Source organism: Sciurus vulgaris (assembly GCF_902686455.1).
Source record: "Sciurus vulgaris genome assembly, chromosome: X".
In the NCBI taxonomy this organism is placed as follows: Eukaryota; Metazoa; Chordata; class Mammalia; order Rodentia; family Sciuridae; genus Sciurus; species Sciurus vulgaris.
Genome location: NC_136471.1, coordinates 91791350 through 91808021, shown reverse-complemented (window position 1 = coordinate 91808021; position 16672 = coordinate 91791350). Strand labels below are relative to the sequence as shown.

At 36.7% G+C, this 16672-nt stretch overlaps 1 protein-coding gene across 17 annotated transcripts in view; it reads left to right on the top strand.

Moving 5' to 3' along the window:
* KANTR (KANTR integral membrane protein) overlaps positions 1–16672 on the top strand; it is a 65444-nt gene that overhangs the window by 21921 nt on the left and 26851 nt on the right. The window contains exon 3 of one of the 17 annotated variants that reach the window (XM_079123785.1): positions 4114–9579. The exons of the other annotated variants lie outside the window; for them this stretch is intronic. Coding sequence (XP_078979911.1) covers positions 4936–5166 — 231 coding nt within the window. The 5' untranslated portion in view covers positions 4114–4935 and the 3' untranslated portion in view covers positions 5167–9579. Of the gene's footprint in view, positions 1–4113; positions 9580–16672 lie in introns of those variants that run through there. 17 annotated transcript variants of the gene reach the window in all.

Below are 16672 nucleotides of genomic sequence, written 5' to 3'. Positions count from 1 at the left end.
TCTCAAGTCTTGTCTTTAGCATTCCCTTGCTCTTTTTGATATATGAGGGTTTTTTTCCATATTTATGGGTATGCTTAACCAATACATTATTTATTTGACTTGGTTGTGAGCTTTCTTAGGATGGTTTTGTAGTGTATGTAGTCTTCTCTGACTTCTTTTTTCACTCAATATTTATGTTTCTATGATTCATTTCTGTTGTTCCATATGTCTGTACTTTGTTCATTATCAATGTGTAACATTTCTTTGGGTGGTCATAAAACAAGTTACTTGCCCATTTATCTATTGTGGACACTTGGGTCATTTCTAGCTTTTTGATCTTATGAACATGTGCTGCTATGAACATTCTTTTACATGTCTCCTGCTATACATGTACACCCATTTATCTAAGGTCTATACCTCAGTTCAATGGAATTGCTGACTAGTAGGATGTGTAAAAGTTCAACTTGATAGGATTAGGCCTGATGATACCAGTTTACACTCCTTTTAGCATTGTATGACAGATCCCATTGATCCATACCTTCGTGTACTTGATGTTGTTCCACTTATTTTTTGTCATTTTAGTGAGTATAAAATAGTTCACTGTGGACTTCATTAGCATTTTTCAAGTTATTGATGTAGTTGAGCATCTTTTCATGGTGATTGGAGATATGTTTCCTCTTTTGTTGAAAGACTGTTGATATCTTTTGTACATTTAAATTTTTTAACCATTTGTATTGATTTGTAGGAATTATTATTTTATTTTATTTTTGGTACTAGGAGTTGAACCCAAGGGTGCTTAAACACTGATCCACATCCCCAGCCAGTTTTTTCACATTTTATTTAGAGACAGGGTCTCACGAAGTTACTTAGGGCCTTGCTAAGTAGCTGAGGCTGACTTTGAACTCACAATCCTCCTGCCTCAGCCTCTCAAGTCACTGGGATTACAGGCATGTACCACCACGCCTGGCAATTTATTTTAGATATTCATCATTTATGAGGTATATGTATCAATGTGTTAAATATCTTTTCTCAGTTTGTGGTTTTGTTTGTGTGTGTGTGTGTGTGTGTGTGTGTGTGTGTGTGTGTGTGTGTGTTTGGTACTGGTGATTGAACCCAGGGGTATTTTACCACTGAGCTACATCCCCAGCCCTTATTATTTTGAGACAGCATCTCACTAAGTTGTTGATGCTGGCCTCAAACTGGTGATTTCTTACCTCATCCTCCCAAGTCACTGGGATTGCAGGTGTGTGCATCTGCACCTAGCAGCTTTTTTTTCTTTATTGTATCTTTGCATGACCAGAAATTCTTGTTTTCTAGTTGAGTTGAATGAATCTATCTTTTCCCTTTTATAGCCAGTACTTTTTCTTGTCTTCCCTGACCAACATATTACAGCCTCTTTGTTTTCTTCTAATAAGTTTACCTTTTATATTTAAGTCCTGAATCCAACTGGAATGGATTTTTATGTGGGTATAAGGTATGAAGCTATTTATTTTATTTTCTACACGAATAAACTAATGATTTACTTCTTTCATACATCAAAGTTCTTTATCTGTATAGGTCTGTTTCTGGGCTCTCTTTGCTGTTTGCCAACTTTTTGTCCTTGAACCAGTACCACATTACCTTAATTACTTAGCTTCCTTACAAATCTTGATATTTAATATCACAAAATCTTCCCATCTTATTTTTCTTCAGGAGTATCATATATCCTTGGCCCCTTTTATTTCAAACACACTTCAGAATCTGTTTGTTATATTTATATAAATTTTGGAATTGTGATGAATCTACAGATCAGTTTGAAGAGAATTTATAAATTTATGATGTTGAGTCTTCTCAGCTGTGAACAGAATATATCCCTCTATTTAAAATAAATTCTCGAATGTCTTTTGTTTGAGCTTTTACAATTTTCTGCATAAGAACTTGCAAATATTAAATTAGATTTACCCCTTTTTACTTAGAGTTTTCTGCTTTTATAAATGGAATTTTTATTTAATATTGTATCTATTTTTCAGGTATATGGAAATGGATCCGTTTTTGTTGATTGATATTGTTACCATTCACCTTACAAACTTCTATTATTTTTAAGCATTTCATTTTGGAGTAATTTTAAATTTATGGAAAAGTAGGTAGAGAGATAGTATGGAGAGTTTTTATGTACGCCTTACTGTGGTACATTTATTGAACTAAGAACTAAACATCAGCCATTACATGGATTTATCAGTTTTCCCACTAATGTCTTTTTTCTATTCCAGAGTCTAATTCAAAATACCACATTGTATTTCATTTTAATATCTCCATAATGTTCTCTAGTCTATGACAGTTTTTTGGTCTACCCTGTTCTTCATGGTTCTAACAGTTTTGAAGATACCGTCCCTCAATTTGGAGTTGTCTCAGGTTTTCTCATTACACTGGGATTATTTCTTAAAAGAATGCCATGGAATTTAATTGTCTTTCTCATCACGCCATATCAGGGAGTATGTGGTGTTCACAGGACATCCCTGGTGATGTGAACTTTCATCCCTTAGTTAAGACAACGTTTGTCAGGTTTCTCCATGGGAAAATTGCTGTTTTTTCCTTTTAATATTCTGTTCTTTGGATGAATCTAGACTGCCCTCAAGGAGAGGAGGAGGAACTAAGCTCCAGTTCCTGAGGAGGTCATATCTATACATATGATTTGGAATTCTTTTGTAAAAACTTAGCTCTTATCCTTTATTTATTCTGTCACTTATTTATATCAGTATGATATCATGCATATTTATTTAATATTTTAACTTATAAACCCAGTACTCTGTTCTTTGTTTTATTGCTCAAGTTATTACAGTTTTTCCCACTGAGGATTCTTTCAGGTTGGATTCTGTGTCCCTTTGACATGTCCTCATTCTTTGTTTTTGAGAGCTTCCTTACTTTTTGGCACTACAAGATGCATCAGATTCATGTTGTCTTTTTCTGTTCCAGTCCTTCAATCAGTCATTTCTCCAAGGAGCCCTGGTTACTTTTAAATTGTCCATTCTTTTGTGTTTTCTATATTGATAGTTCTTTCATCTATAAATAATGAAAACTTTTTTCATTTCATTCATTTTTGACTTTTGTTTATTTTTCTTGTCTTATTGAGATGGCCAGGATATCCAGTGCAGTGTTGAATAGAAAAGGTGATAGTTGGCATCTCTGTCATGTGTATTTTAGTGAAAACACCACTAACTGTTTCCTATTAACAATGATATTTGCTGTAGATTTCTATAGGTTTTATCTGGTTAGACAAATTCCATCCCATTGCTCCATCCTAAGAAGCTTTTATTATTTTTTAAAGTCATGAAAGGGTATTGAGTTTTTTCATCAAATTTTTTTTCTATTTCTTCAGATGATTATGGATTTTTCCTCCAATAATCTAAAAATTTGTCAAATGATATTTGTAGATCTCCTTCATTCTGGAACTTTGAAATTCTGTTATAAACATAACTTGGTTATAATCTTTTCCTTTTTATACAGTACTGGATTTGGTTTACTAATTGTTTAGTATTTTTGCATCTGTGTTCATAAGTAAAATTGGTCTTTAATTTTCCTTTCTTTTGCTGTCCTGATTTTCTGTTGGCATTAAGATTCTGCTGGTATCATAGAATGAGCCAGACTGTTCCTTCTTTTACAACATTTTGGAAGATACTCCATGACTGAAAAGATCCATTTGGTAGATTGCGCCTGTAAAATTGTTTTTGGCCTGGCGTTTTCCTTTTAAATATTGAGTTACTATTGAACTTCTGAACTAAAATCTGTAGAAAATTTAATAAAAAAATCTTAACATTTGCTTCCATAACATGTTTTTTAAAATATAAGGACTTATGCTTGATACAGCTACCCACAAATCCAAACCAAGACTTCGTAATGAATGTTAAAAATTTGAAGAACACACTACAATCAACAAATCTTTTTTGTACCAGTAGGTGTTAAAATATTTAACACCAATTTTTAAAGTGTTCAAAGGTGTTTAATAGTTGAAATTATATGTAACAGCTTTTCTTTTTCACTGATATATATATATATATATAGTTAAATTTTCTTATGATAATATGAGTAGATTTCAAAGCCAGTTGATCTCTTTCTTATTTAACTATTGCAAAATAATGATGAAGCTCTTATTTGCAGAACATGAATCATTATTAGAACCATCACCCTGCAGCTAGCTTGGACATCATTAGAAGGGCTACAAACGGATAGAAGTATCTGATATTCGGGAAGACAGAGTTTCAGGGCTTCTACCTGGAGCTACACCCTCCAGAAGCCCCTGCTTGACCACCCCGCACCCAGCCCCATCCCAACCAGTTACAACTTTGGCTCTGCATGGTGTTTCTTGGAAACTGCAACACAGACTCCTCCAGCAGCTCCACATGCCCCTTGTCCTCAAAAGAGCAGAAGACCACAGAAGCTGGCTACTGAAGAGGCTGTCCAAGTGGTAGAGCATCTCCTTGGCCCTGCTTATTAGCACATTTCACAGAGCAGTAAGTAACTGAAGGCTGGATGTTGCTTATTTGTGCTTACCACCTGCAGGGACTGCAGAGGGATTTGTCAGGCCCTACTTCACTAAGGGCCACTCTCTAAGGATCTCCAGAGGAGGGTAGGCTCTCCAGAGAGGTGGTCTTCCTAGGGTCTGCACTGTCTCAGGTCCTACCTGGCCACCTGTAGGGCTGAGGGAACCAGTATCTTTTCACCAACCTGTAATCCATATACCAACTGGAAAATTCTGCTTGATGTTTTTGTTTGTTCTTTTGGTGTGAAAGAGTTTTAATTACTACTTCAATTTCTTAAGTAGTTATAGGAATATTGAGAATTGAGAATTTCTTTTTCTTCTCAAGTCAATTTTGGTAAGATAGTTTCCTAGGGATTTGTCCATTTTTGTCTATGTTTTCAAATTCATTAGCACGCAGTTCCTTTATTTTTTTTATTCTCTGCTGTATATAATCTGTAGCTATGTCTCCTTTTTCATTGCTAATATTGGTTATTTGTGCCTTCTCACTTTTTTTCTTGATCAATCTCACCAGAGGTTTGTCTATTTTATTAGTATTTTCAAAGAACCAGCTTTTGGCTTTGTTGCTTCTCTCTATTGTATCTTTGTTTTCTATTTCTTTAATTTCTGCTCTTATCTTTTTTGATCTCCTTCCTTCCACATTTTTTGGGTTTATTCTGTTGTTCTTTTTCTGATTTCTTAACTTGCACATTGAGCTCATTAATTTTCAATCTTTCTTGTTTACTAATTTGTGCATTTAAAAATGTGAATTTCCCCCCAAATACTGCTTTTCTACAACTTCAGATATGTAGTATTTTCGTTACTGTTCAATTCTAATTACACGAACATTTCCATCACTGTTACTTCTTTGACCCACGAGCTCTAGAAGTGTGTTTTTAAATTCTTAAATGTTTGGGGATTTAAAATTTTACCTCTTTGTTATTGAAATCTCTCTTAATTGCTTTATGATCAGATGACGTGGTCTGTGTGCTAACAACACTTTGAAATTCATTGAGACTTGTTTTATGGCTTAAACAAGTATGTGATCAACATTTTTTATTGTTTCCTGTGTGCTTTATAAGAATGTGTGTTCTCTAATTGTTGAATACAGAGTTCTATATATGTCTATTATCAAGTTTGTTAACTATGTTGTTCAAGTATTACTTTTCTAAACTGATCCTTTTGATCATGATCTATCAGTAATTGAAAAAACTATGTTAGTATTCAATGATGATGGTGGATTTGTCAGTTTGTCCTTGTAGTTCTTTCTCTCTTTTTGCCTTATGTATTTTGAGGGTATTAGGAATATGCACATTAATAATTGTTATATATTTTGGGTAAATATGTAACACCCTTCTCTATTTCTAATAATGCATTTTTCCTCAGAGTCTATTTTATCTTGTATTAATGTAACAGCACAAACATTTCTTCTTGTTAGAATTTGTGTGGCATATAATCTTCTATTCTTTTCGTTTCGAGCATTTTTGTGTTTTTATGCTTTAATTATATATCTTGGAACCTGCATATAGCTGGACATTTTTAAAAATCTAAAATGATTACCTCTGTCTTTTAATTGGCAGATTTAGTCTTTACATTTAATGTGTTCTATTTGGATTTGTTTCTCTCATCACACTTTCTTATTTCTGTTTTCTACCACTACCTTCTTTAATTCTTATTTTTTAAATGAGTTAATTAACTTTTTTATTTTTGTGGTGCTAGGGACCAAACCCAGAGTCTCACACATGACAGGCAAGCACTCCACCACTGAGGTACATTGCTGTTCCCTATCACCACCTTTTGTATGTTTCATTTTTCTCTTTTCTCACCTGTCCTTTCAGTTCTAAGGTTTGTTTTCTTATATGTTTCCCTCCCTATTCCTTGAATTTCTTTTTCTATTCTTTCTGTGGTTATCCTTGAAAATTTATCATGTGTGTTTAACTTAAACTTCTTTTAAAGTTAAACAGTATTTTAATCTCCTCTTGAAGAATGCAGGAAACTTAGAAACCTCCAACTTTAGTCATTCCCCTCCTGACCATTGTTTTCAAACATATCAGTTTCTTCCTTTTTTGTCCTAACCTCACACTTTTACATCATCAGCAGCAGTATTATTTTACATAGACAGTATTTGTTTGCACTTACATGCATCCATTCTTGCATCTCAGACCATCCTTCTGGAATCATTTTCTTTCATTATGAATAGAGTTTAAATGTTCTTTTAGCACAAGTTTCTTGGTGTTAAATTCTCCAAATCTTCATTATATGTAAATGTCTTTAGTCTATCCTCATTCTTAAAAGATAGTTTGTTACAGGTATTTTTACTCAATACTTAAGAGAATATGATCCCATCCTCTTTTAGATTTGAGAAGTCTTCTTTATTGCTATTAAGTACACTGTTGAGCTAGGAACATAGCTCAGTGGTAGAGCACTTGCCTAGAATGTGCAAGACCCTGAGTTCAATCTCCAGCACTGCAAAAAGAAGAAGAAGAAGAAGAAGAAGAAGAAGAAGAAGAAGAAGAAGAAGAAGAAGAAGAAGAAGAAGCAGCAGCAGCACACTGTCAGTTGAGTTGATTTTTTTTTTTTTGAGTGGCATGTGTAGGGAGTCCTACAATTTCATTCAAACATTTAAGCATATGTTTCTTTTTATTTATTCTACTTTGGAAATGTGTTTCATGGCTCAGTATATTCATGTTTTTTATAGTTTCTGGGAAATTCTCAATCATTGTCTCTCAAATAGTGCCTCTCTTTCATTCTGTTTTTTATTTCTCAGAATCTAGTCAGTCATATTTTGGACTTCCATTCTATCTTCCATATCTCTTAATGTCTCATCATTATTTTCTGTCTTCTTTTACTTCATTTTGAGCAATTTCTTCAGATATATCTTTTTATATATTCTCTTCTGCTCTGTCTAATCTGCTGGTTAATCTTTCCATTAAGATTTTATTTCAAAAGTTATATTTTTATATGTACAAGATCCATATACTTTACTTTGTAATTGCCTAGTCATCCCTAGTAGTTTCTTGTTGCTTGTTCATCTTGTGATTACATCTGTTACTTCTTCAAATATTTTATACAATTTTCACTCAACTAGTAGTCACTGTTGCATGAATGTGGTACTGTAAATGTTCATGTCTAAACCACACAGTACATTTGATTACATATTCTGTGTTGTATACCTCTTTGTTTTCCTGGGAGCTATTAATTGTTTTGTTTTGTTTTGCCTGGTATTGTAGTACCTTTTAGTAATTCTTCTCTGCATTCTTTTTTAAATCCACATCAGACATGTCCCTCTTCTGCTCAAAATTCTCCTGTGGATTCCACCTCCCTTAGAACAAAAGCCACAGCCATTACCATGGCCCAAAAGTTCCTACACAATCTGATTCCCCTCACCTCATCTCTTGTCACTCTCCTCATCACTCATTCTTCCGCAGTCACACTGGTCTCCTTTCTGCTCCTCAAGCATGCTAGGTAGCTTCCCTCTTCAGGGCCCTTGTGCTTGCTGTTCTCACTGCATAGAATACCCTTCCTCTCAAATAATCTGATGACTTGCCTAGGTATTTCCATTATGCTCAAAATGTCACCTCCCTAGAGAAGTATTTCCTGATCAACATATATAAAATAGCCCCATTCACCTCCATTTTCTCTCTCCTTACATACTTTGTTACATCTTTCTACAAAGCACTGATCACCAACTGATATATTTGATATTTATTTACTGTGGGTATGTTTGTCTCTCCCATAGACTGTAAGCTCCACAAAGCAGGGACTTCTGTTTTGTTTCACTGCTGTATCCCCAGTACCAAGAAGAGTACATCGTAATATTTAGTAGACAATAAATATTTGTGGAATAAACTGAATGAATGAATGAGTGAATGACTTGATTACTTAATGTGAAGGAGAAAGAGAGAGAGAATTGCTCTGAGAAGTAGGCTAGGCCTGAAGGCCGTGCTAAGGAGCTTGGATGCCATTGTTCTCAAGGGTGGGGCCTGGGAAGAAGCAGTGAAGATAGCTCCTGGATTATTTTGGAAATCAAATTCTTACTTGGTAATATAGTCAAAAAGCCCCATGTTCTCATATGACTGGCCTTACACTCTAGGGCTCCTGAAAGCAGGCCTTCCTCTGTCTCAACCAGCCTTCAAACTCTTGTGTCGTACCTGCCTGTTATGGAATGGAAAGCAAAGCCCCATATCTCACAGGGATCCCAGTTAGCATTCTCCTTTCTTTTGTCCTCTGAGAAACTGTTTCTTGGTTCCCAAGCCAAGGGCTCACCCCTCTTAGACGTTTATCTATTGGTACTTGAGGAGAGGGGACAGTGTAGAAGCTAGTAAATGTGTGGTAGATAGGAAAGTGCTGTTATAATGGTGAACACTACAGGAAAGTAAGTTTCGGACAAAAAGGACTTTTTTTCATTGTCAAGGTGGCAACAATCTCTGGAGTTTTAACCCTGACTGCCCCAAACCCCTTGGGGACTAGCCTGGCTTCACTCTTACTGCCTGTGCATTACTAGATACTAGTTCTGTTGTCTAACATACGCCCTATGCTCCATCCCCACTTTTTGGTCACCCACTAATTTCATCAGAATATCGTCAATATAAACAGAGCCTTGTGGCATATTAGTAGAGACCTCCTTCTTCATGCCAGCATTAATCATTATCACACTGGGTTTAACCAGTTCAGTTGAGCTAAGTTTGACCACTATGTTTTGGCCTCCTGTTCTCCATCAGACACAGAAATGAACCGGGTGTGTTCCCAGACACAACACCATAATTTCAAGACAGTACAATGGTGGGCACAGTAGACTGTAAGAACCCATAAGGAATGTACAGCCCAGCTCAGACCAGGAAGATCTCTTGATAGAAATGGCATGTGAAGTGAACCTTAAGTGATGAGTAGGAATCTTCTAGTTGATTAACAAGGGGAGGAGAGGGCAATCCAGGCAAAGGGTACATCATGGGCAATGATCCAAAGACAGGAAACATCACGGTGTGTACCAAGCTACCTCACATTTCACCCATTTTCCCACAAGACCATCCTAGGAGACTTTGACACATACCAAAATTCAGACATTAATATTTTGTAGCCTCCCTAATGTGCCAATCTGATAAATATTCATAAAGTTAATGAAAAGTTTGTCTGACATGACTGTCTATGAGCTTATTGCTATAAGTTTCCAGTTTCTAGACCATGCAGTTTATATGACTAGCTTCTTTTACTTCTTTTAGAACTCCCCTGGGGTTGGGCTCACTCCCCCTGTCCTGGAGGTTACAGTATCTTCTTCAGCCCCATCTTTTTCTTTTCTTTTCTTTCTTTTTTTTTTTTTTTTTTTTTTGTACTGGGGATTGACTCAGTGCTTACCCACTCAGCCACATTCCCAGCCCTTTTTTGTATTTTATTTAAAGACAGGGTCTCCCTGAGTTGCTTAGGGCCTCTCTAAATTGCCGAGATTGGCGTTGAACTCCGATCCTCCTGCCTCAGCCTCCTGAGTCGCTGAGATTATAGGCATGCACCACCGTGCCCGGCAGCCCCATGTTTTCCTGTCTCCTGGCACCAGCCATGGAACAGGAAGTAGCCTTATCCTTCAGGAAGTAGCCTGGGCCTCTTCATCTTGGTCTTGAGCTTTATTCAGACCCATACTAATCCAGGAAAAGTAGGTTGTGGAGTCCAGCAGATCCTGTTTAAATTTTATTAGTTTTTTTCAGTACAATGGATTGAACCCAGTGGCATTTACCACTGAGCTACATCCCCAGTCCTTTTTATTTTTTATATTGAGATAGCATCTCACTAAGATGCTGAGACTGGCCTCAAACTTGCCAGTCACCTCCTGAGTTGCTGGGATTACAGACATGCAACACCACACCCAGTAAGAACCAGAAATCCTTTGGCATCCAGGGCTGACTTCATGGGCCTGAGACCTGTTCAGTGGGGCAGGGACCCCACACTTGGTTTAATACTTGATTGAAGTTCTGCTGTCACATATTTTGGCAGTTCTGAGGATCCAACCCAGAGCCTTCCTGTTCGGCAACTGCTCTGCCTCTGTGCTATATCCCCAGGCCTCTGGCAGTTCCTACATCTTGGTTATATGAACTTAGCTAAGACACCGTCCTCTATGAGTTCCTGTTTCAGTAAAAGGGGCTAATATCTACCTTGATAGTTGCTACTGCTATTAGAGCAGATGTACAGTAACTGGCACCGACCACTATTTATTGAATACCTACTATTATTGCTATGAAAGGGAGAACAGCCTAGAATTCAGAGTATAATCTGCAGACCCAGAACAATATGAATTTGAATTACAGTTCAAGTAGTTATTGATGTGATTAAATTTCCTAACACTTTTAGCCTTAGTTTTATCATTTGTAAAATATGGTTAATATACCCACGGCAGAGTTTTTTTTTTTTTTTTTTTTTTTGGGGGGGTGCGGCGATCAAACCCAGGGCTTTGTGCTTACAAGGCAAGCACCCTACCGACTGAGCTATCTCCCCAGCCCCTCTTTGTGTTTTATAATAGCACATAACATACATGATGGGGCCTTCACAGGTACTAGGCCCTCCCCACCCTGCCCTCTTGAGAGACTTCCTTCTCAGCCTCCTCTTCTTTCTAAGGCTCTTAAAGAGGACCCAACTTCCCCCTTGAAGTCACAGGGCCACTTTCATATGGGAACTTCTTGATGGTAAATAGCTCTTGCATTTGAATTAAACCCAACATTTTCATATTATATTTAATCTTACTTTATTCATTCTGGATTTGGTTTGCTAATAAATTGTTTAGGATTTTTGTGTCTTTGGCCATTTACTGTATTTGTCTGGTTATGGTTATAGTCATCTTATCTAATAAATTAATGAGTTTTCTAGAATTGGCCCAAATCATCTAAATTTTCAAATTGTATTCTCTTATTTTTAAATTTTTGCTATAACTTTTACATTGTTTATAGTATTTGTGCATTTTCTCTCTTTTTAAAATTTGTCTCTCCAGAGATGACTTTGGTAGTTAGCCTTGACATTTTACCATACGGATTTAACCTGAACTTTGAAGTTAGACATTACCATAATCCCCACCCGAACAATACAAAGAATTCATAAAACTCTAATGTCTCCCAGCTTGCACATTATTGTGTTGACTATTTTAGTTCTTTTTTAAAGGAAGACCTTATCACAAAAATACACATTAACAATATCATTATTTTATGCAGACAGTGATTAGTTTTAACAATTTGTTTGCCCTTTTGTTTCCCCATCTTCTTAAACCTCAACCCCAACTTTTGGGGATGAGTTTCCTTCTTGAAATATATACCTTAGAAGATCCTTTGGTACAGATCATTTAATAGGAAACTTTCAGTCAGTGTTGATCTATAAATGCCCTTTTTAAACTTTATTCTTCTTTAAAGATTGATTTTTAGGGTACTCACTTCTAAATTACCTCTCTTCTTAACACTTAGAAAATATCATGGTACTGTCTTCTGCTTTCCCTTATTACTGTTGCTAAGTCTGATATCAGTAGAAATGGTTTTGCAAGTGTTCTTTTTTCTTGGGCAGCTTTGAAGATCCTTCTTTGATTATAACTCAACTCTAAGAACTTCTTTGTTGTTGTCTTCTGAATGTTCGTTTTTATAGTCTCCTCATCTTGTTTCATAAATGTAATATTGTTTCTTATCAGTCTGAGGATATTAGATGATAATGTCTTTTTCTGTGTGTTCTTCTCCCTTCTGAGTTTTCGTTTCCAAATACATATATTTGGATGTCAGCAGCAGTGAGAAACTCTCACTACTGCCAGATTTGGCTAAAGATACCACAGGTAACAACAGTGTAGCGTATTAGAGGGTCTTTGTATAGATGGTGGGAAGAGGGGCCCATCTATTAGTATGCAAACATGGGTCAGTGCAACAGATCTGTCACTTGAGAGCCTTCTAATGCAGTGGGCTCCAGAGCTAAACTGCCTGGGTTCAAATCCAGATCTGCATTCATAGCTAGTCAAGTTGATAAAAATGAAAAAATAAGAAGTCATACAAACAAAGGGATATAGGTTAAGCACATTTAAAAGATGCCTATGTGGTGGGGGTTAGGGGAGGAATGGGAGTGTGGATAATAGGGAATAAAGAAAACAAAAGGGAGAATAAAAGATAAATAGAAAGTAGATACAGTTGACCCTCTGTATCCACAGATTTCACATCCAGGGATTCAACCAACTGTGGATAGAAAATATTTTGAAAAACATTCTGTCTTTACTGAACATGTACCGACTTATTTTATTGGCATTCTTTGAACAATGCAGCATAACAACTATTTATATAACATTTACACTGTATTGAATACCATGAGTAATTTAGAGATGACTTAAGGTGAATGGGAGATGGGCTGGGGAGTGTTACTCAGTGTAGAGCACTGGCCTTGCATGTGTGAGGTCCTGGGTTCTATCCCCAGCATGTAAAAAAGAAATTAAAATGAGGTAAAATACTTGGGAGAATTGTGTAGGTTCTATGCAAGTTCTATTCCATTTTATACAAAAGACTTGAGCATCTATGGGTTTGGGTATTCACAGGAGGTTCTAGACAAATCCCTTGCAGGTTCCAAGCAACAACTGTTTTCTCTGGGTCTAGTCACCCACTTCCCTGTGGTATTTGTCCTTTGGTATCTGCTCTTAAATAAGAAGGAAATAGCTGCACGTCTTCTGTTGACCTGAGGCCAGAATGGCCATGTGGGCCTCAGATGAGCCATCATGATTAGTCTTGACCACATGCTGTTGCAGCTCCTACATGCTCAGGGCAGGTGTGGACATGATATCACCTCACTGAAGTTCTATGCTGTGATCTGTTGAGGGTTGGGACTGGTCATGGGGAGATTAGAAATGGGAAAATCAAAAAAATAAAAGAAATGGGAAAATCTGAGCAGTGTACTTCCTGCCTCAGCTTCTAAAGTTACTGGGTGTATATACCAGTAATTACAGTAACTTTAGAAGCTGAGGCAGAATTACAAGTTCTAGGTCAGCCTTGGCAACTTAGTGAGGTCCTCAGCAACTTAGTGAGACTCTGTCACAAAATTAAAAAAATAAAAAAGGACTGAGAATATACCTCACTGGTAGAGTGTCCCTGGGTTCAATCCCTAGTACCAAAAAATAAAAAATAAATAAAAAATGTCCTGGGAAATGAAAAACCCATGGCTCAACACAGTCCAGGCACTAGAAGGACTGCTGTGCAGACCAGAAATTAGACTCACTAATCATAACTATAAATGTGTATAAATTGTACAAACTGATGGGTTTCATGCTAACATTTCCATACATGTGTCTTTTGTCTTTGATCATGCCTGGATTCCTCTTGACTTTTTATTCTCAGATTTCCCTAGAAGTGGCCTTTTACATTCTTAGGGAAGTTGAAGCCAGATGGTAACCCAAATTCTCTTCAGCTTACCCTCCCCTGGAATTCTTCACCTAATCATACCAATATTGCCCCTTCCTTAACCAGCTAAGATGTGTGCTTGCCATATATGTTTTCAAAACAAAACTATATTACTTAGACATACATGGGAGGTAAAATGTTCACAAAAAGCAAGGGAATGAGAATATAAAGGTCAAAATAGTGGTTTCCTCTGGGGCAGGTGAAGGAGCCATGTGAAGGGATTCATAGGATACTTCTAAACCCTGAACAGTACATAATCAAATTCAGTATCTTCATATATCCTCTGAAGAAATTCTCACACTTAGTTCTTAAGCTAATTGGTGACTATGTGGGTATTTTATTATACTTCTTTAAATTGTACATATATGTTTTCAGAAACTTTTCTGTATATTGAATGCATTGAAAATTTTAGAAGAAACGCAAAGAGATTTCAAACCCAATTACATTTACACCTAACACAACACAGAGAATCAAAGAGAATCATAATAAATATACTAGAATATCTACCTGTGGTGGGGCAGGTCTTAGAAATGAGAATGGAAAATAAATTAATGAAAAAAAAAACAGATTCTACTACTTAAAGATAGTGTAACAAGATCAGTGCAGTAAAGATTCCTCTACCTTCTGCATCTGATATCCAAAGGGAAAATAACTACTGAATGTGATGAACAAACTTGACCCTATTAAATCTGCTTGTTCCAAAGCCAAGCTCAATTCCCATGAATACCCAAAAGATCATTATAATCAAGCAAATCGTTGCTAGGAAAGGTGTGTGAGGTGAAGGAATTTGAATGCCCTTATGATTGGTCATTTCTCCAAAATTTTATCTGTAGATTGTTCCCTACCATTCCTGAAGGATTCCATATGCAACCCTTGACTCAGCCCCATTTCACAATAAACCAGTGGGGAAAAGCGGAGAACAAACTTGTGTCCCTGCAAGAACAAAAGAATAAACCCTGATAACTTAGAAGCATAGTTGTATGTTGGGCCCTGTCCTGGAAATCACCCCTAGAGTTCAAAAACAAAACCAAAAACCTGGTGGTTGGAGAAATGAGTGCTTAAGTAAACCTCAACCATCCTCAGACTAGAAGAGAATAATGAGGATTATAGTGAGTCTGCACAGATCACCCCTAGTCACACTCAGCCTCCTTTGATCCCCAATCCTGTGTCCCTATCTTTGTTGATAGGCAAATGGAACTTTCTGAATACTGAACAATATTGAAGTTGCATATTCTGCCTTGTCTCATCAGAGCTGTTGTTTGCTGCAATTTTAGTTGAAATCAGGTCAGTTAGCATTACAAAATGACTTCCTATTACCATAGGATATCTGATTTGAGGCATGTGCCTTCCTGACTAGCCCTTTGTATCTACTAGTTTGTCAGGTAGAAATGTTCCTTGCAAATTAAACATAGTAATGTACTGCAGACCAGCTGGAATATAACTGGACCTCCCCATGCTCTGTATCACGCTGGTCTGGCCCACAGTAGCTTTCTGGGTAGGGGCCTTATAGAAGTCTAAGCCAGTTTGTGGACAGCCAACCTTAACAAGGTGGGGGGCAGGCAGCTGCTTAGTACTCCTATTAAAATCAAAATTACCCAGCATATATTACTATCTTCTTGCCCCCGTTCCCACTTTCAAAACTGGCAAAAGAGGGAAAAGAGCCTCTTATCTATGTCTTCCTCAAACAGGGTGTCTTTTCCCCCCCACATTTTTAATTGGTGTATTATAGTTGTACATGATGATGAGATTTGTTGTTACATATTCTTACATACATAATATAGCATCATAATTTGGCCAGAATTATTCCCCAGTATTTCCCCTTTTCCTTCCCTCCTCCCTTCCCATGGTCCCTTTCCTTTACTGATTTCCCTTTGATTTTCATGAGATTTCCCCCAATTTTATTTTCCTTTTTCCTCTGTGTCTTCCACATATGAGTGAAAACATACAACCCTTGACCTGAGTTTGACTATTTTGTTTAACATAATGTTCTCAAGTTCCATCCATTTTCCTGCAAAAGAAATAACTTTTTTTTTTCTTTATGGCTAACTAAAACTCCATTGTGTATATACACCACATTTTCTTTTTCCATACATCCGTTGATGGACACCTAGGCTGGTTCCATAGTTTGGCTATTATAAATTGTGCTGCTGTAAACATGGATATGCCTGTATCACTATAGTATGATGACTTTAATTCTTTTAGATAAATATCAAGGAGTGGTATAGCTGGGTTACATGGTGGTTCCATCCCGAGTCTATAGAAAAACCTCCATACTAATTTTTCATAGTGGTTGTACTAATTTACAATCTCACCAACAGTATAAAAGTGTTCCTTTTTCTCCATACCCTCTCTAGCATTTATTATTATTTGTATTCTTGATGACTGTCATTCTGACTTATTTGAGATGAAATCTCAGTGTAGTTTTGATTTGCTTTTCCCTAATTGCTAATGATGTTGAACAGTTTTTCATATATTGGTTGGCCATTTATATTTCTTCTTTTGAGAAGTATCTGTTTAATTCATTTTCCCAGTTATTAATTGGGTTATTTGGGATTTCTTGGTGTTACGTTTTTTGAGTTCTTTATATATTCTAGATAACAGTCTGTCAGAAGAGTACCCAGCAAAGATTTTTTTCCCATTCTGTAGATTCTCACTTCACATTCTCAATTGTTTCCTTTGCTGTGTGGAAGCTTTTTGATGTTATTCAAACGGGGTGTCTTTGCTAACCCAGAGTCTATGTGGTGGGCTATCTATAGTGGATCTGGAATGTCCCCCAAAGGCCCATGTGTTTAAGGACTTGGTTCCCAGGTAG